Source organism: Pyxicephalus adspersus, chromosome 3, assembly GCF_032062135.1.
Source record: "Pyxicephalus adspersus chromosome 3, UCB_Pads_2.0, whole genome shotgun sequence".
In the NCBI taxonomy this organism is placed as follows: Eukaryota; Metazoa; Chordata; class Amphibia; order Anura; family Pyxicephalidae; genus Pyxicephalus; species Pyxicephalus adspersus.
Genome location: NC_092860.1, coordinates 136,811,113 through 136,833,211, shown reverse-complemented (window position 1 = coordinate 136,833,211; position 22,099 = coordinate 136,811,113). Strand labels below are relative to the sequence as shown.

The following is a 22,099-nucleotide window of genomic DNA, read 5'->3' as shown; positions in this document are numbered from 1 at the left end:
TGTTATTCAAATGTGCCAAATAGGGATGAACGAGCGAGTTTTTAAAACTCGATCTCGTGGCGAATTCAGCCGTTCTCGCTTACTGAAATTGTAAGCGAGAACGGCCGGTGTAAATTCACCAAACCAGATAGAATTTTATTTAAAAAAAACATTGCGCGAGCTTGGGAGTCTGAATTGGGTACTACATGGGATTTGGAAGATTGGTGGCATAGGATGGATTCCATTTCCAGGATCTCTCTGAATTCTGCAATAATAGAAGCCAACTATAAGGTGGTTCTTAGGTGGTATCTCACCCCAGACAGACTAGCGAAGATGTTTCCTTCAACTTCCCCCATTTGTTTTCGAGGCTGTGACTCTAGAGGTTCCATGCTGCATATTTGGTGGTCATGTCCGATAGCCAGAAGGTATTGGGACGAAGTGTTTGATCTGATATCCAATATTCTCCATCAAACGATTGGCAGCACTGTTGAAGCAGCGCTGTTTGGCAGGCTTGATAGGTCCCTACCTGGTCCATCTAAAAAGTTGATTAGATTAATATTACTGGCAGGCAGAATCTCTCTGGCCAAAGCCTGGAAATCTCCCTCGATATCTTTGGACTCCATACACACAAAATTGGACTGGATTATGGTTAATGACAGATTGACTCACACCCTGCAGAACACGCTGGATAAATTTGAAGATATTTGGGAACCTTGGATTGTTTACAATAATCAGTAATGTATAGTTTCAGTTATCAGTACGAGAGATTACAGGCTAATGTCACCGAGCTGGTCAACCTCCTCTTCCCCCCTCTCCCAGTAGTATATTTGTTCTATGTTTGTCTTTGTCTTTATTTTATAATGGGGACGCAGGTTGGGTTCACCCTACTGCTCAAAATTCTTTTTGTGTACGGCTAGATTTTTATCAACAATTTCAGATGGTATGTTATGTGCCCTAATTCATTAATCTCCCGAAGTTCTTTTTATTACTCTTACCAGGGCTATGGCACTTGTGAGGCCCAGATTTCATCTGACTAACCCATCAATGTTATTGCGTTTATGCCCGACCTTGCTGCCCCTTGTTTAGATAATTTTTTTAATTTCTTGTTTTTTGTTGTTATTTTATGTTGACTTTATTGTGCTTTTGTTTGTAAAATTCAAAACTTAATAATAAAAAAAAATTTATTGCATTCATTGATCAGCTCAGTGTGCGATCCCCGGCATTAGAGGGTAAGTGGGGACAAGTCTCCCCATTCAAAACCTCTAGTGATCTCTGATTGGCTGAGGGAAGGAAAATCCTGATGACGCTCAAGCGTGAATGCAGCCCTGGAAATCCACTGCATAGCCTGGGCACTATAGGTTAATAAACCTCCAGTGCCCTGGAAATCCACTGCGATCCCCAGGTACTAGAGGTTAATTAGCTCCTAGTGCCCGGGGATCACACACAGGATTCCCAGGGGTGCATGAACGAAATCCACTGCGATGCCCGAGCACTAGAGGTTAATTAACCTCTGGTGCCCTGGGATCGCACACAGGAGGATCCTCTTGTACTGAGTTCCTGGAACTTCCGATGGGTTTGCAAAATCAGTTTGCAGAAATTTCGGGGACCCATTGAAAGTTTAAGGTAATTTCCGTGTGAATGCCAGAGGCATTCTCGCTCATCCCTAGTGCCAAACACCCTTCTCTTTTATTCATGTTGTTCCTTATGGCACATATAGTATACACAAGCATAGCTATGACAGACACATTTGTTATAAAAATATATAGATATAAACTTATACAGAAGGACAATTTAACCTAAAATAATATTGAAGACCAATTAAGAAAAGTTACTTAAATGCACTCTTTCCGTAGTATGTATTTGTTACCACTTGGTTTTGTTTCATCATATAAGACATTATAACTGATTGGCACTAAGATAAAAAGAAAAGAAAATGTGATTTATTAAAAAAAAGCATGTGTTTGTTTTATGCAAATTGACATAGTAAAGAACCCAAAAAAGTAGTTTGGCCACTGTATTTGAAAGGTATTAAAGTAGACAATTTACTGTAAAACGCTCTAAGCTACCATTGCTGACCTAGTTTTAAAAAGTACTGTATTGCCTTTCATTCTTCTTTAACCACTGACCTAGAATAAGTGCGCAGCTCAGGTTATTTCAGGAGTGGGACTGCAACTGCTTACAACAAAGATCAGCTTTACATCCAAGCAATTAGCATTCTTTACAATAAATTCAGCAATAGATGCCTCCATCATCTCTGTGACTAGTCCACCGTAAATTGTTAAATATACCAATAGGCACCAATACATACAGTAGTAATTCTGTATAAATTTACATATAATGCAATATGCTTTTGCTTTGTTCTGATATGTGTAATGTGATCAGCCAGAGGTAAGTCGCCAGTGAAGGTCTGGTGTGTGTGTGTATGGCATACGGAACCGGTGGTAGGTGTTGAGGTGTTAGGTGCTTTTATATTTGCTATATAGTGGACAAAAAATAAATATATAATAAAAAAAGGATATTTTTTAAAACATTGAAAATAATATTTATTGGAAATACTATAATATTAGTGCAGTATATTGTAAATTAACAAAATATACATTTATTTAAATATACAGTGCATGTTTTTAGGTCTATGAGTACAAGTGATCACAGTATTTCATATAAAATACTACAGAAAAATTAAAAAAACTCATTTTTTTCCAATGTAAAAATTGTACATTTATTCAACAAATTACATGTACCCAGGAAAAAAATCAAATACATCAGTAGTTTAACCTACAATAAACCACATGGTGTCATATAAAGTACCAACAAAGTACAATTTATATACATTTCTATAAAAAGGGTAATGCAGACCTTGGAGAGTAACCAAGACAATTTTGCAGAGATTACTCATGCTAAAGTATAAATTACATAGTCAGGCACAGGTGATATAAAGAATTATTAATATACAGAATACTTATTATGAAAACTGTACTACTTTGGGCATTTCTTTTAAAGTAAACCAGACATATGAGTCACACAGAGGCCATTGCTGCTTTTTTGCCTGCTGATAATGTTTGTTGCCTGGCTGTCATGATGACTGCTTTGCTTCGCTGCTATAATTTTTGAACAAGCGTGCAGATTAGAATCCGTACCAACTTTCCTAATCTCATTCCATTTTGGTGACTAACCAAGTATTTAGGCCAATAATGGTCAAACAACTAGCCTTTATAGGAGAAAAGTAACAATGGTTCCCCCATATTTGACTCAGTAAAAGTTTTCATTTAGGAAAAATACAAATATAATAAGATATTAGGATAATAAGATATTTTTTGGCAAACAACTGACATGCCTATATGAGAGGTTTGATAGTTGGCAAAGCATTGTCTTTCTGTACATCTATTCCTGGGATATACACAGCACAGCCCTGCCTGCAGGACAAGAGGCTTGATTTTCCTTGGAACTCTAACTTATCCGTCATGCAGCCTACAAACGGACAGTGAAGGAAAAGCAGCAGATTGATGAACTTCTCATTCAATCAGTCCACAAAACTGCCAAAGGATGCCGTTCTATCTTTTCTACTCAGAGTTCTGAGAGATATCTAAATAAATCAATCAATCTATCTATCTATCTATCTATCTATCTATCTATCTATAAATATATATAGATTTATTAACAGTAATGCTGCATTTTTGTGCATTTTATATTTTCCTGGAGTTCAGCTTGAATAGCACCAAATGATGAATATTCCAAAGCCTATAAATATCAATATAACAGAAAATAATTACAATTAAGGCAGTGTTTTGAGAAAAGATATTTTTGACACTTTCCAACCAAAAAACTCCATTCCTTTCATTTCTTTATTTGCCTTTGGCCTAACACAGTAGTTACCATCAAGCTATGGGCTGCACAGCAGACCTACATTAAAAGTATCTCAGTTTCAATACAAGTAAGGCTCCATTTATAATAACATTTTAACAGTTATCAATAGCTCTGTCACCTAACCCACTCAGCATCTTTCTTTGATAGGGGTTACTAAAAATACACAAATAAAGTTCTTATTTCCTTTGGTTCTATGATGACAACAAAATCTTTGATGGTCTTTGCAGGTTGCATTTGATCTGTAAGATAAAAAGCATTATGTGTGGTCAATGAGTAAGCAAACCAAAGAGTTGGAAAATAATCAGAAAACAAACAACAATTGATGGGCAGCATGGTGGCTCAGCGGTTAGGATTCTGGCCTTTGCAGTGCTAGGTCCCAGGTTCGAATCTCGGCCAGGACACTGCATAGAGTTTGCAGAATCTCCCCGTGTTTGCGTGGATTTCCACTGGGTACATCGTTTTCCTCCCACATTCCAAAAACATGCAGTTAGGTTAATTGGCTTCACTCCAAAATTGACCTTGGACTACAATAATGACATATGACTATGGTAGGGACATTAGATTGTGAGCTCCTTTGAGGGACAACTAGTGGCATGACTATGGGGTTTGTACAGCGCTGCGTAATATGATGGCACTATATAAATACTGTATAATAATATTAATAATTGTTCCTAGAAAAGGTGACTTTGGACATCAATGGATGAGGAAATTGAAAACATGGTTCGATCATCTAGATAATAGATGACATTAGCAATGAAAAGGAATTTACAGACAATTCTGGTGCCAGATTTTTTTTCGGGGTAAATTAAATGGGTGAACAATGGTTTTACCAGTTATTTTGTTGAAATTTGTTGGCAGAGGACAGTAAGATTTAGAATGTTATCTGAACCAGCCAAAGCAACAATAGTTTTGGGACTATAAGCACAATAGCATTTTTCATTCATATTTGGTTGATTAGCATTCAAATCTTAGAAAAAGAGAAATACAAAGCCTTTTTCGCTTTAATATATATATATATATATATATATATATATAAATAATAATCGTTGTCACCCTAGGACAGTAGGTGTGGTATTTCTACAGAAAATCCCTCTTTTCCATAACAAAAGGGGAAATGTTCTATAGTATAGAGAGAACTGGAAACAATGCAAAAGAAAACAAATAAGAAAATGTTCATTGTTGGGGTTTACTTATTTGAAAGCTTAGCTGAGCTCTGCAATATTGTCACAGTATTTTACCCTGGAGGCAGTTGAACCATACCTTTATCCCCTTTAAATACTATATCTGGTTCTGGTTGTCTACCCAAAGACATCGAAAATTAATCTAGTAAACAGCAATACAAAAAGTTTTATATTTCTAATTAAAACACTCAGGAATCAGCAATCATTGGTCTGCTTACACACAACAGCTGAAAGCATGTCACTGTGGGCTTTAAATTAAAAAAGTGTTGAGCACAGCATTCAGCTCTTTTTTGTGCGACTTAAAAAGCTAATACATCCAATTAAGCATTGAGATATTTTTATATTTTTTGGTCTAAAAGGAAAACAAAAACACAGGATTTACCTTTTGTCTTCATCTTGCTCTGGTTGGTGTTCCAGTGCCATCGCTCCATGGTGCTTAGATCCCATGTTCCAGTAAGTGAGCGCTCCTCCACATAAGTCACATCACCCAGTCCTTTTAGAAGAGCCTAAACACAATACATTATTTGATACACTCATTTTACCAGCAGAATATAACTATACATTATAAAATATAATACAACCGTTATATAGGTATAGGTAACTTGGGTAATTTAGCTCAGCAAAAAAAAATAAAAAAAAATAATGATAAATAGGCAGAGGTTATTTTTAGGCTGGGCTCACACTTCTGCAGTGTTTTTTGTAACACAAGTTCTCTTGTGCATTACCATGCACTGTTTTAGGGCAACCCATTGAAAATAATAGGCTAGAATTACTCCATTGTGGTATGCCGCAAAACATACAGTGGAGTTCCATAATCTTTGTGTATTAAACTGCATAGGAGCAAAATCTGCGCTATATATGAATAACTGCAGCAAAAAGTCTAAACCCAGCAGAGAAAACCGCATATCAAAATAAGATTAACTTTTTTTACAGATTTTACAGAATTTACAGTGCAGTAGTGAAAAATAAATATTGCCTTACTTTCCGAACCACCAAATGGCCAAAAAAAACATTTTAGTTTCAATTAAAGGTAACCTTAAATTATGAAATCTTCCATTGCATGCTCAGTTTAAATTGGTTGGGTTAGTGGCATGTTTCCTTTGAACAAATTCTGGGTATAGATAAGAATATTTCACAAATAAAAATAATAAAAAATCATATGTTAAAAGGAAAGTCCAGTTCAGCACCATATCACCCACAAGGCAACTTTGTGAAGCTTAGCAGTTGTCAAGTCTTATCTTTATAATATTATAGTGCTCGGTGCTGTTCTTGATTGCTGTATTTTGGACCCAGGCACAGTAGAAAAGTAAAAGTTATACCTACGTATATATAGTTTACATAAAACTGTAACATTCCATACTGAGATTGGCAGACAATGTTGCCACTTTCACAATGTTCTCACATTTATATCACAATCAGACACTTTCACAATGAGTCTGTTTCCTATTATGATAACACATCAGAATGCTGAGTAACTACAATAGGCACATCAGACTATTTAGATGAGTGAGACAGTTCTTGTGGCAACACAAATGCAACAATGCAGCTCCCAGCCTCGTATCTGGTGGGTAGGCTTAGGCCAAGCCCACAGACAATGGAACATGTCAGACAGGCTAGTAGGCCCACTTGGCTTCAGCTGGGCGGTCTTAGTACCCAGCTCTTGTCAAGAGCATTGTGCCCCGGGGGGTCTGGGGAACACGGGTGGCCCTTCTTCTTTAGAAGAGGAATCACAATAGCACCCCGGTGCATGTTTTTGTGGTGTGCTTTTGTATCTTCACTTTTTAACGTGGGCACCATGGTTTTTGTGTAGAGCAGAGGTCGGCAAACTCCGGGTTTTAGGCCGGATATGGTCTAGCCAGTATTCCAGTCCGGCCTAACACCCCCCTAGTTATTTATTGTTGGATCCAGGCCAATTGAATTGTTGGGTAATCACGAGTAATATCATCAAGTTCCTGCACAGTAACCCCAACTACTATGCCTAAAAAGCAGAAGCAACACCCAGCTACCAGTCTCCTGAGGATTGACCTTGAGCGTCGTGTCTTCAACCCCGAATGGACTGTTGAATTATTCTTCGTCCAACGCGGCAACAAAGCCCCGTGTTTAGTGTGCAACGACACCAACAGCACACATTCAAGCTGTCGGAACGCAAGGCATTTTGATGCCAAGCATGCACACACATATACAGACTACACCGCGGATGAGTGGAAGACTGGGGCCGCTCGCTTGCAGTCACAGTTGGAAAAAAAACTTTCCTTGGACACCTTGTTTCTTCTTACCTAGTGTGCCTTCTTGACCTCCTGAAATGGCATAGTAGTCCAAAAACTTTGCCGACCCCTGGTGCAGAGGATCGCAATTAGTTTTCATTGCTCTCTTGGTTCCCATTGGGGCGCTTTGGCTTTACTTCCTGCGCTGTGGGTAAAGTTAGAAAGCAAGCAAAAATCTCTCCATTATAAGAGGAAACCCTACTTTGATATTTGTCCCTGGAAAATTTGTTGCCATTGGAAGATTTCTTCATCTGCTTGTCCCAGTGGTAACCAATCAAATTCTATTCCCAAGAAAAAAAGCCATCAAACCAGTAAATTACAACCTTGCTCTCTCTATCCACAGCTAAAATGTTTTTTTGTTTTGTAGCTATACCAAATTCTATGTTAGAGTTCATGTATGGGGATCACAAAGCTTCCTATAACATACTTATTTACTGTAATCCCAAAATGAGCTTCTCACTGTGTACAATGGAAGCTGCAGGAAGCCTAAACAACCATTGATTCATTGGATTTTTGTTTCTTCATGGAGGCTCAGCATCATACATAGGCATTACCTAGAGTTGTATACCTGTAAAAGCAACCTGCCTAAAGAACCTTCACTCCTCTAGACTGACATCTCCCCGTCAAAGAAGTTTGATTTCCATACCTCCTCCCAATGTTACATTATATATATGAACTTAATGACAACTTTAAACAGAAGCCATCAAGAAACAGGGAAGCTGACTATTCCAACTTCCTTGCTTTACTATTTTGTGAGGCACTGCCTTGAAACAAGAATGTAGATAACAGGTAAAGGACACCTGACACGTCCATGATTATTTTGGGACAGCAACCTGTTAAAGAATTAAGCAAAGGACAGGAAAAGCTTCACAAATCAAGTAAACAGTAGAATGAACTATATTTGCCTTTAAACACTCTAGTTTTATTTTCATGGAAAGAGACTTTGCAGCGCACAGAACTGAGTTCCCTTCATACATCCATCATTCACATATACACATTTTTGTGACTTCACACCTTCTGGTAATTTAGCACAGGATATAGAGTGCAGGAAGTAGAACCCACCTTGAGGTTAACACTAGATGGTTTGGAGAGAACCGGGTCTTCATCAACCTCATAGAGATGCTGGATCCTGAGAAGTACTCGATGAAAATCTGCAGCAGTTTTCTTTCTATTACCTGTCAGTATTTAAAGAAGACTGCATGATTGAAAAATCAATATCATAATTGCAATTTTGAATTTATATTTCTGTACAAAGTAGGGAGAATCCTAAATGTTTAATCATTTTTTGTTGCCAGAGAGGCTTAGTTGTTGTACTTTCTGTCCTGGTGACCACAAAGGGACCTGGGAAAATGTACCCAAACAGGGCAAATGAAGTAGAAAATACCTTATGGCAATACCAAACATACAACCAATTTATGCTTTTATTCAGTAAAAATCATGAAGTAGATTATACATTTAATAGCACATTTGTAGCTGGTGCTAGAGGTAATTGAAAAACAGAACAAAAAAAGGAAAAAATAATAGGTAATTAATGTAGCAGGGGATGAACTAGGGGGTTAAACAGAAAAAAAAATTCATGTTAACAAAAAAATCAACTTGTGATGTCACTTTTTATTTATATGATCTGCATATGATTGATATAATAAACACAATGTCATTCATGAATTCACTTCATAGCACAGTCACTTAACAATTTTACACACTGGTGAAAATTTATATATATATATATATATATATATATATATATATGCACTGTGCTGGCCTAAACTACCCAGAATTTTTAGGATTTTGTGGAAATGATTGCCCTCCCTTGCAAGGTATCTGGATATATGAACACTATATCTTTTTCCCCCCATTTTTTTTTTTATAAAGGTTGAAATGGTCTTCCTTTGCTCTTGTAGTAAACTTTCTGCTTACCTGAATTCTTTAAGTCTTTACCCAAGGTTTTTTTTGTGGTGAGACTCCTCCACCTAACACTCATTTACAAGAAGTACAGTGGTATGCTCTTTTTTCAGTATGCACATGACTTTTCAGCATCCATAGGTCACCGAAGACTAAACAACTACAAAAAAAATTTGCAAAATACCTTGCAATGTATTTTGGCTGAGGATTTATCTATAGCTAACATTTAGTATTTTTCATAAACTACAATTAATAAAACCCACACTTCATCCATTTAGGTGAAAGCAACAGGTTTGTTTCAATTCCATATACTCTAATCATATACTTTTTTCCTCTCATACCCCATCACTCAATTCCAAAAAAATAGTGACATGTAATTAAATTTGACAGCGATGGGTCAATTAGCGCCATCATCAGGAAGAACATAAACTTGTAGACCAGTAAACCTGGTCTCCACTTCCTCTACACCTAGAAATGGACAACATTTCTTTGTCCCAAGTTAAGTAAATGAAGTTGCCATAATAAATGGAAGGCAATCTTAAGACAGGGCACAAAAGATTATTCTCTCAGCAAAATAGGTAAAAGCATTGTATTTGACTCCACAGTTGAAGACTTACCTTTGTTCAGGTTGTAAATTTGATCTGTGTGATTAGAAGAATATCTCCAACCAGGAATACTGAGGATCTGAAGGTGAATGTTGGGTGGTAATTCAATGGGGACATTAGACATTTTTTCACTTGCTGACTTTCCTGACAGAGAACACATATTGGACACAATTAGCAATATGTAACACTTTAGGCAGAATCTTTCTTTGCATTGGTAACATTTTAATGGAATTTTGGGACATAAAATACACAACTGAGATGCTTTTAAAATGTAGAACATGAACATTTTCCCTTTATGACTGAAGTATAGAAGGATTACATCCCTGGTAAAGATTTGCTGCTATCTGTCATCCTAGTAGGGATACCATTCCTACAAGCCTTGACCTAACATGACAGCCAGAGCCTGCTGTCAGTTTAATTCCTTGGCTGTCCTCTCTGTAATGCACTTACTATATAATAAAAAAAGTATAATAAATGCAAGTATACCCATACTGGAGCCACACATTGAGAAAGCAACAAGGAGTTTCCTCCCATGTGGATGAAGAGATAAAAAGAATTCCTCCTTTTCATCTCTGGTACTTTGACATTTATTAGTTTGCTCACTTAGCCCTAATCACCAGTAAAATAAAAGTAATAAAGAAATGTGTAGTGGCATCAACAGAATCTAACACTTCCAGTTATGTGGATGTCTGAATTCCCCCACCCTTGCAATGAACTGAAGGTTGCACTGTTGTGGAACACCCTAACCATGCGACATCATTATATTGCCGTACATGACACCAGAGATGTAGGACCGACGGGTGGAACCAGAAGCAGTAGCTTTGCAAGCGAATGAAAAACTTGCTAAGGAGCAGTAGCTTTGCAAGCAAGTGAAAAACCTGCTAAGCAGCAGTATAAGTAAGTATTTTAGGAACAAGCTGGCTTTTGTCAACGTCAGCAGGTCAAATTCACCTGCACTAAATTTCAGAAGCAACTCAAACCAATGCGAAAACCACCCTTCATTTGCCCTTTTAAGTCGACAAGCTCTAACATTTCTTTGTTTTTTTTCCCCACTTAAACCATAATTGTTGTAAGTCTGGTAAATATATTGCTATTGGATATACTTCCATCCAGCCACTGGTAGAGCTTTAGGCTCATTTTCATATGTCTCCAAGCCAGCTTAGCTTGTTTGTTTTCAAAAGTCTGTTTTTTATGAAGTTCAGTAGCTGAAGCTGGGATTTACACATACATAGAGAGAAGCCACTTCTGTTACTTAATACCACCATTTTGTTAGAGGCTTTGATCTAAAGCAATATAGTGGAAGCTAACAAATAATGCTGTGCTCTTTTTACAGATACAAATACAATTTTTTGCACTGTAAGACGCACCTTAATATAGAGGAGGAAAACATGAGGAGCATGTCCTACCATTACGCCCCCCTCCTGTCTAGGCATTGCCTGTTGTGTCCCCCTACACCGAGCAGCCCCATGAATGTCTCCTTTTTCTCCATGACACGACCTGTCCTGTGTGTCGAGTGTCATTGCCGCAGCTGTGTCGTGGGCTTTTGTCAGGGGTGTGAGCGGTGGCTGTCTTGCTGACCATGTCCTCTGTGTTGCTGAATTGCGCTGGAAGGACAGAGCTGGTCGCTCACACACACTCAAACTCCTCTGACGGAGGCCACTGAAGGTACTGCAGATGAGACTGCCTGTTCAGCAATATTCGCTCCAAAAAACGCACAGACATTTTCCCCTAACTTTTGGGGGAAAAAATGCGTCTGATGGAGCAAAAAATACAGTACATATATATATTTAATTTACCTTTAAATGGCGTGAACATGACCAATGGCCTATTCTCTAGAGACAGCCCCAATCTCTGGTACAAAGAAGTGGTTACTGCTTTAGATCCAATCAAAAGCCAAAGCGTTGGGCGCACTACAGAAGTGTCATTTAATGTTAGATTATAGTTCAGGTCCCATTCCATGTTATTCCAGAGCCTTCTATGTAGCATGACCTAGGGAAATAAATCATTCATCATCAAAATTATCAGCACGTAGATCATCAATGAATGTGAAAATGCTCCCAATATTAGGAAAAAATTATTGTACCTCCACCTGGCCATTGTCCAGACTTGAGACGCCATGTGATCGCTCAGCCATGATGACTAGTCTGGTGTCTGTATCTTCTATAAAAGCCATACGTACCATTGGGTAGTAATTCTATGAGAGTAAAAACCTTGTTAGTCTTTAGATTGGATAAATTTAGGTTGCTTTAACAAACTGTAGGTAGTACATGCGCTACTGAAGACATTCCCTGTATATGCTCTTAGTAACAATGACACATGCATTCACTTTTAATTCAATATGAGCTACCTTATGTCATATGAATTGCCACTCTGCCCCTACTGCATCTTGTCTATTCTGCACCATTCTATCAAATCAAAATGTTCTGTTTGTATTCTAGTATTTGAATTGCTGTATGCCCTTAGTGTACTACCCATGGACTATGTATGTATAAATTAGTCCCCGTTTCCATGGAAGATGATCTGAAATCTCTCCAAGAAGGATACAATTTAGGATTTAATGCCCCTGATTCATCAAGCAGAATAGGATGATCGCTCGCGCATTCGCGATCCGAAATCGTACGCCGTCGCGCTATTCAGCAACTGAAAAAGCTCGCGGCCGGAGCCGCGCATCTCCGGCAGCTTTACACTGGCGAGGTTGCATTAAAAGTCACTGTTCCCCTAAAAAATCACTCTTTCTAATGGCACACATATTACCCATAGCCCTAAAAAAAAATGTTTGCGCTGTTTTAATGGTTTAAACATTTATGTGCGCTAAGAAAAAAGCATATTTTTAAATCACTTATTTCTTTCCTGTTAGGCAAGAGTTAACCGAATTCAACTCCTCTCCATAGGCGCCTATGTAAATGCTTCCGATGCCTTGTCGGATACGTGTGAACGAGCGCGATGCTGCGGGCCTGACATCGCACAACTCTTTTTTTTGTTTTGCTTCTTCACATGTATAGAAGCTGTTGTACTGTGCTTTTGATGGCAAAAAAGGCTAAAACAAAGTTATGGAGCTTGAAATAAATGGCTTTATGAAAATACATATAATCCCCTTTCTTTGAAATTTGTAATGAAATAAAATACCCAACCTGCTTTTTTAATTTATTGAAATAATATGTTGGAAGAGGAGAAAGAATTGTTTGTGCTGTTTGGTGATGCAGGATCACATGTATGTATTTATGTAATATATATAATCTGTATAATATGTATAATATGTATTTCCTAATATGTATAAAACTTGAGGGTCCATCCAGCTGCTGCTCTTTTCCTTGGTTGCTGCTCTTTCTATACTCTACACATCACTGTCTCTGAGGTCTTCCACTGCTGGTGGCACCTGGGTCAAGGTGTGTATCCACTAATGGTTGTATTACTGTATATAACATAATGGCATCAGCCACTGTTTAGAAACCCCCATTAACTGGATTCAACAAATAAAATGTATTACCAACCATCATACCTAAAAATGTCTCACAACCATCATAACTATATATAGGTCATTGTAGATAATCTGTTACCAGCCAGCTAAGGTTTTCACATTTGGCCACAAAAGTTCATGCTAACTTTCTCCATAAGACACTCTGCATTTTTAATAAGACATTCATTTTTTTGTAGTCATACAAAAACAAAACATACAGTTAAAAATGTATACAGTTCTTGAAGTGCTAAGGGCATGTTGTAAGACAGACCAAACTTCTAGTAGCCTCTATAGGATGCATTTTAATAATCCTCCTCGTCTCACTGCTGCCTCAATATAATAGTCTATGTTGTATGTATTAGGGGTTTAATGGCTTCTATCTCCCTTTCTGTCCACTTTAATCCATAACATATACGCACACAAACAAAAAACCCTTTATGGACCAGAGCAAATTTTTACATTTCCACTAAGGACCTGCTCATTTTAAGATAGAATTGTGTTTACTTATTTTAAAGTAATAGATATTTTTTTCACTAAGCTTTTGGAACAAAATAGGTTTAATGTGATATTGTCCCCACAGGCATTATATCATACATAGCAGAGAAAAAAAATCTACATACCCGGGCCACCGTGTTAAAGTCATAGGCTTTAAAATCTCTTATTTGCATTTGGTATCCATTGTTATCAGTATAGATCCTCTTGTTGGTCACCAGACTGGTTTGTGTTCTGATTATTGCTTCCCGGTTAAAATCCAAAGGTCCCACTCTGTATTGCTGTTCAATTTGCCGGCACAGCAAAGATTTATCATAACCATCAGGGACATTGTAAAGTCTGGAGATGATTTTATAGTTGTATTTTTCATCAACAGCATCACTGAAGGGGATAAAACCAAAGACTAGGTAAGGGTATGTACATAGAGGTACAATGCTAAAGAATCTTTGTATTGCAACTTACTTAATACAGCAATGCATAGAACAAAAAGATGAAAAAAGGAAACATAAGACTCCTAAGGCCCATTTTAAAAATATTGAAGAGTGAAAATAGGAACAAAGGAGAAGTTATCAAGTAATAGGTAGTCACACTCAATTTGTTATTTTAATGTTGAAGACATTCCAAAGCTTGAAATGCTGCAAAACATATTCAAGATTACAAGAACAAATCTAGTTTAATGTGACAAATTATTACTAGATTTACAATGACTTTACAATGAGAGGTTTTGCCCCCCAGTGATAAATTAAAAGGTTCCCAGAAACCTACTTTCGATCAAATAAGGATAAGAATAACTTAACATGTACCTTGAAAGATGAAGATTTTGTTAATTTTATTTGTTGAAATCAAATTACCAAGTAAGGACCCCTCAAAATCTGAACCCGCTTTGTTGGAGCATTGGTACTGCTAAAAGCCCCTAGTGGATGGGGTTAGTATCTGTAAGGTAGAAAGGGTCCTCCCTACCCCTTTACCAGTATCTGATCAATCCCCACATTCTTGAACCCAACAATTGATTCACATGTTCATGGGATTTATATGTAATAGTTTTATTTATTTGTGCTTAAATTTAAAAAAAAAGATATTGTGAGTTATGAAAACTTGTGAAAATGCTGCTTATTGATGGTTTATGTTGGTAATTTTGCTATTGTAGGTCTCTTTAATTCCTGAAGAGGCAGCCTCTGTTCTGCGAAACGTGTAGAATCAGCGTCAGTATGAGACTGAATCTGTGAAATGAGAATTTGAAGTACAAATGTGAGGTTTTTTTAACTGTATTTATTAACCTCCAGGGTGGTAACCCCGAGTGTGACTCTATGTCCGTCTTCCTTCTTCCTCTGGCCGGCTTCCTCTGCACTCGATGAGTCACCAGGGGAGTTCCCGAGGACATTGGTGAGTAAGGACATTGCGGGCGGGGCAGGGCGGGAAATTCAAATCCATTTGTATTGCATTCAATACAAAATACCTGTATTGAATGCAATATAGTGGATTTATGTGTAAAAGCAGTACATTGTCTTTCATAAACATTTATTTTACAGTATAATATAATAGTATGAGTATAATATTTATTTATTTTTAAAAAAATAAAAACTTTTTCTTTTTTTTAATTCATTCAATTTATTTTTTTTGACATGATTTTGTGTTTCAAACTTTTTCATACTCATACTATTATATTATTCTGTAAAATAAATTTTTGTGAACAACAATGTACCGCTTTTAGACATATAAATCCGGAGAGAAATTAACCACCCAGGAGGTTAAACTACATTTCTATGATTTGAAGGTATTATTAATATTTATATTTCTTATACAAAATATATATAATAATATAATTTTATTTCATATTGAGTTGATCTAGACTGTTGAAATATGCCTTAAAATCCCAGCTTTTTGTCTTGGTCTCTGCAGTTCTTGGTAATTATATGATCCAGAGGAAAATTCTATAGATTGTTGAACAAAGTATTTTGGATTTGTGTTGTAAAAAATGTCTATGTACCTTGCAAAGTGCTGTACAATATGTTGGCTTTATATTCCGTATATGATAATAAAATCAATATATCTATTGGAACAGAATTAGCCAACAACCAAAAATGGACATTATTATTGAACCATGTCTACAACATTACCTGTAAAAATACTGTCTGATTTCAGTCACCAGTTTCCCTGTCACAATTTCCAGTCCAATAGACTTTGCCACTGGAAGGGCTGATCCGTTTGGAGTGAACATGTAGTTGTCCGATATAGGGCCGGCTCCAGTGTCCCCATTAGGATGGTACTCGAGAAACTCTTGGGTCATTTGCATTGTGTAATTCCTCTCTCTGGAAGTTTAAACACAGATATTATGTATACCAATAAAATGAATAAATCGCCAGAACTAATAATGCATGTTAAATAACTGTGCACTACAAACAGTTACATTCAGTATGGCCACATGTATGTCATATGGTGAAAATTTAATTTGTTAAAAAAACTTTATATAATTTTATCCATGCTTTGTAGAAAGGCTTTAGAAGACAAATTTGTATAAAGGAGGAACAGAGGGGATCAAACAGGTCATTTGAGGGCAATGGGCAACCTGGTGAAACCCATTTTTTATTGGACTGCATAGTCATATAAAACAGAAATTTAGAGGTTAAACTGTAAAGATAGAGGATAATGAACTTAAATGTATTTAATTACCTGGGCTGTAATGACCATCCTCCCCATCTTTACCTGGCATTTTGTGTTTTTTCACTAACTACTATTCCAATTTTCTAATTTTTTTATTACCTTTTGCTAATGATAATAATAAAAAGTGATTAATAATTACAAAGAAAAAAAATCCATGTACAGCTCTCACAGCTTTATCTGCACTGAAAACCAAAACCGCCTTTACTGTTTGAGTCATACCTTGCAAATCATCCATATACTGACCTACTATTAACTCACATTGCAAGAAATGAACTGCCGTGGTTAATTACAGGTTATCTTAGTGACCATTGATATTGGTTGGTCTGATGGTAGTCAGGAAGGAAGTGAAGTTGTTTGGTTCACTTTAGTGAGCTGCTGTAGAAGCAAGTAGCTTTGCACATAAACCTTGTGTTTATTTAACTTGTGTTTGCACAAAAATCGTGTTACAAGAAAATATCAGCCAAAAATGAAATCACACTTTATAAAAGTTCTACCAAGAAGTGTTAAAGATACATTTGAAATCCTAACTACTATGAGAAAGTATTGCTGAAATTCTAATGAACACTGCAATGTTATTTACCCGATTGTTCATTACTACCTTTTGTCACAATGCAAATTTATGAGTCGGATGACTTGCTGAAAACTTTGCATTCCTATAAAGCAAATGTAGTTCTTAGACCTAGTTCTTTCCAACAATGCAGAGCTTATAATAAATGTTGATATAAAAGAGAATCTGGGTAGCAGTGACCATAATATGATTTAATTTAATGTAAGTTGTAAACAGGAAGCAAAAACAGAAAAGATAAAAACATTTAATTTTAAGAGAGCAAATTTTTCATTCTTAAGGTCGGCACTCTGTGACTTGGACTGGGAGACAATATTGTCCTCAAAGAACACAGAACAAAAATGGGAATGTTTCAAGTCTGTTATACAAAAGCACACTGAAAAAGATATACCAATGGGTAATAAGTGTGCGGCTCACAGCTGATGTTAAAAAAGCCATAAGCAACAAGAGAAGGACATTCCAAAAATAGAAAAATTAAGGATCACCTTCATCATTTAAAAACTTTAAAGAATATAACAAAAGATGTAAGAAAGAGATAAAAAGTGCAAAACTTCGAAATGAAAGACAGATTGCAAAGGAAAGTAAGGCAAATCCCAAACATTTTTTAAAAAATATATTAATAGAAAAAGATCAGATCTGAGCATGTAGGCCTCCTAAAGGATGTCGCTGGGTTGGTAACTGGGGATAATGAAAAGGCAGATTTACTGAACACTTTTTTAGCTCTGTGTACACAAAGGTAAATAAGCACAGAATATAACTGGGTATTAAGGCTTTAAAGTAAAGATAACAGTGACTGTTGATCCAGGGAACATCTGATTGCCTCATGGAATTAGGAAGGAACAAACTGTACCAGGGTTTTTTTTTTGCCTTCCTCTGGACCAACTATGTCCATGGGGTTTAATATCTGTGATATGTTTATTTCCCTAGTGGTTGAACTTGATGGACTTATGTCTTTTTTCAACCTAACCTACTATGTAAGTATGCATGGCTCAGAGACTTTTCTAGAGCTGCCCGACTCTCTGGAATGGTCTTCCTCATCCTATTTGACTTGCTCCTACTTTCTGCTCTTTTAAAAGAGCAACCAAAACCCATGTTTTCCTCTGTCTCAATAAATCCTGACTACTTACCCATTATTCCATATCCCCCTCCTACTGTGTGCTGCTTCCCCCACCTCCTAGATTGTAAGCTCCTTGGAGCAGGGTCCTCTCCTCCTCCTGTGTCACCGTCTGTATCTGTCTGTCAATTGCAACCCCTATTTAATCTACAGCACTGCGTAATATATTGGCGCTATAAAAATACTGAATAATAATAATAATATCAAAACTATGTGAGAGTTATGTTAAAGTGTGATAGACATCCTATATACTATGAGGGACAACTTCACCTTTTGAATAGTTACCCTTTAAATATATATATATACTCTGTGGGTTCTGTGGACAAAATCTAACACTTACCTTGGCTTCTATTCCATAATTCTCAATTGTAATGCTCCTCTTACAGCTGCACAAGTATTTAGGTGGGTCACAATACAGAAGATTCAATACAATTAAAGGAAGCCAGTACATACAAAGAATAAAAGCCAGAAGTTCGGAGAACTTAACCAAAAAGCTGAACCATTTCCTGTCCTTGTAAAATAATATGTTTCAATTCTGAATGGCCAAATGCCATTTAATATACCATGACTGATCAATACACCATTTAGAGGCATTTTGACTTTTTAAACTTAAAATGGGAATTTCAAAATCAAGTATAAACCAATGCACATTCACCTTATGGCTCTGTCACTTCTAAGAGAAAAGCAGGCAGGATTGCAGCCTATTGCAGGAATGAATAGGACCATGGGACACATGCATAGAAATAGGAGGCTCTGGTCAGCCAATTTTTAGAGGTTTTTGCAGCTCTGTTTTGTAGTAGAACTATGAAGATTGTAGGAACATTCCTGCTTCTTATACTATGCTTTGTATAAAGTGAGGCATCTTACCTGTCAGTGATACTATCAAAAAGATTTGTGTTTTTGTTAATCCAGAGTATGTTGCAGTCATTCATTACTGGAATTTTCATCTTTTCATGATTGTGTTTGTCACTTAAGAACCGTCTACCAAAGTTCACTGATCTTCCCACAGTCACTGTCCCCTGGCTGGACTCTTTATTTCCAGTTTTTAAAGAGTACCTTCCATAGCTGAGACCATGCAGGACAACAAGGATATACAAATTGAAAGTGTGGCCTGGATCACTGGAATTGTAAATCTGCAGCATGGAAATAAAAAATAAATATTGATAAATCCAAGACTGACCATACCTGTAACAGTAAATAATTACTGGATTTAATTTTCGAGGCAGGCTTTGCTTCCTCGGGTCAGAGTCTCCACATGGAGAGCATTGAGCTCAAAACAGTGCACATTTTCTGACACTAAAATATACACATATGGCTGTGGGCAGTCTCAAATACTACAAAGTGTAATGCTATAGTTATTGGAATCTAGGACAAATTGGCTTTCATGGTACTGCTTAGATGCTTAGACACAACAAAATGTCTGCAAACATAGCAAACCTTCCATTTTCTTTTTTTTATTTTAGTTCAACTTTAAGCAATATTATTTACTGGTACTTTGCATATATCTTTATGAATCAACCACAGCAACTTGTATAAAAGTATGCATCATTTATTAGAAAAATAGCACTAACACTGAACATCCAGGGTCATGCCCAGTGTTAGTGCCATTCTCCCTTAATCAGACCAAACAGGATGCATTTAACTTTCAGATTGCCACTATACTGGCACACTTTACCCACAGACCACCACTATAATGGCAGACGTGTTCACAGATCGCCACAATACTGGCACACTTCTTTAAAGCCCCCTCACACTATATAAGCATAGCAACTCTTTTAGGGGGATAGACGCCACATGTGCCTGGTGCTATTGGTACGGATTCCAGCACTGGTAGCATGAAGCAGCTTTATGCCTGCTGTGAGACTTACGTTTCCCAACCCGATCTCCAAATATATTGGCTTTATAAACTATAGCAGTAAATAGAGGGACTCCAAATCAGTTATGCACAGGAGCCCACTATTGGCTGTATCCGCAACAAAGAGCAGTCTAGATGATCTTCTCACAGCAGTTGCATTATCAGAGGTTGACCAGATAGACAACTGAGTGATTATGTTTAGCATTCCACTCTGCTTTGCCGGTAATAACGTAAGTCAAGACAAGATTTTGTTCCCGATAGCATTCCTACATCTAAATAAGATTTATGCCTGGAATCAGTATTTATCGCATATCCCTGACTTTCACACTGCTTCACTAACACTGTATATGTATGAGGAATACATACCTGTGCGGGAATAGCCTGTCCCATTTCATTATACACATCCGTGACCCAAATGTTCATTGGCACATGGACATACGTGGTTATATCCCATGCTAGTGGATTGTAGACTGTAATATTCATGAAACCTGATAAAACTAAAAATTAAAAAATAAAAGTAACTACAAAGTTTTGTTTTTTGTACACAGTACTTAGCTTTACTTGTATTAGTAGACTGCCCTGACCCTTTGTAATATCAGCACAATGTAGAGCAGCTGAGTGGTAAGCACAGCAGTTTTGAAGTCATGGGATCCTAGATTAGAGTACCAAATACTACTTGCATTAAGTCTGTAAATATTTACTAAGGAATTTTCTCCTTCAGATCATGCTAGTAAACTAATCAGTGTGTGTGCTAATATTTACCTGTGTAAATGTACTGGAAACATAAGACTTTAATCCTTGAAATACACAGAGACCAATATGAATACTTTCTGCAATACACCTTAGCATAAATCAGCATTATGTACGAATGCATCGTAAACATAGTTGAACAACACAAAGGGTTCAAAAATACTTATAGTGAACTCTAAAGCGTTCTTTCTGTGAAACAAGCCCTTTTAATTATAGTTTGTGCCTATTACCCCTTTTGGGCACCCTACATGGTCATTGATGATTACCCCTTTTTAATCAAAATAAACTTAAACAACAGGAGACATGAATTATATGACTTATGAATGAACCAATTTTGCCTTTCTTGTGTTTCCTAACTTGTAAATCATTCTTCTGTAACAAGAATGCAGCCATTGGAGACAGAAATTCTCCATTGTGCATCTGATCCAGGTCAGTGAGCCACAAAGTAGAGAAGCCTGTATCAGGGTGACAGCCCCAGAGTGTGAACTATTTACACTAATCCAACAATAGTTTTAACGCTGATTAATCTAAAAGAAAAAAAAAAGGGTTTAGATTTACAGATTTAGGTTCCAGTCTTGTACCCAGGCAGTACATCACAATGTCATTCTGCATAGCAACGATTGATCACCAAGACTAGCCTTACTTCATCCCAAACTAATTTGTAAATCACAAAGTGTGGTCAATTAAAATTTGTCATTTCCATAATAAAAAAATACCATTTGACTGATCATCATCCTGAGAGCTGAAATGGTCCAGAGTGATCGCTTCCATCAGTTTTCGGACTCCAAGCATTCCTTGGTGCAGGTGTTCCATATACATATCCCTGACCTTTGGAGACTCCGTCCCTGTTATGCCATCATGATGCTGAACCTAAAAAGAAAATCATCAAGATTATTTATAATAAGAATTCTAAATTATTAAATAACAGGTTGTAGTACCAAAATAACTGTCACACGAGACATTTCCAGGCTATATGTATTCATGAGCAGACAGGAAAAATTACCTTTTTTTTTTAAATACTTAAAAAGTAAATGTAACGTATTGTCACCTATATGAGCATGTTGGACATGCTATTCCAAATCATGGGCCTTATTATGCAGTAACTAAATATTCTGATGTCAGAGACTGGTCGACAGTTAAGCAAAACGCCAATACAAAGTAATTCCTGCTAGAGGTCAGGGAAGAACTTAATTTCTCCACAGTATACCATCTATTTAGATGTTTTTAAATCCATTAAAGAGGATATTTTTGTTCTTCATGTGGTTAATAATATGTAGCTGATTTATTAAAGTTCTCTATGGCTGGAGAGGATACACTTTCATCAGTGAAGCACAGTGTAGCAGTGTATGGGCACAGTATTACTATTTCTCAGTAGTAGCTCATAACGCATTATCAGTATCCAATAAGCCC

General features: G+C 36.8%; 1 protein-coding gene across 1 annotated transcript in view; it reads right to left on the bottom strand.

Annotated features, from left to right (window-relative positions):
• Positions 1-2,495: 2,495 nt before the first annotated feature.
• Positions 2,496-22,099, bottom strand: part of MAN2B2 (mannosidase alpha class 2B member 2) — a 34,243-nt gene continuing 14,639 nt past the window's right edge. The window contains exons 9-19 of the mRNA XM_072406468.1: positions 21,406-21,559; positions 20,306-20,436; positions 18,952-19,217; positions 15,862-16,053; positions 13,873-14,125; positions 11,879-11,989; positions 11,592-11,784; positions 9,808-9,939; positions 8,351-8,463; positions 5,407-5,530; positions 2,496-4,082 (exon numbers count right to left, since the gene is read on the bottom strand). Coding sequence (XP_072262569.1) covers positions 3,997-4,082; positions 5,407-5,530; positions 8,351-8,463; positions 9,808-9,939; positions 11,592-11,784; positions 11,879-11,989; positions 13,873-14,125; positions 15,862-16,053; positions 18,952-19,217; positions 20,306-20,436; positions 21,406-21,559 — 1,755 coding nt within the window. The 3' untranslated portion in view covers positions 2,496-3,996. The remainder of the gene's footprint in view (positions 4,083-5,406; positions 5,531-8,350; positions 8,464-9,807; positions 9,940-11,591; positions 11,785-11,878; positions 11,990-13,872; positions 14,126-15,861; positions 16,054-18,951; positions 19,218-20,305; positions 20,437-21,405; positions 21,560-22,099) is intronic.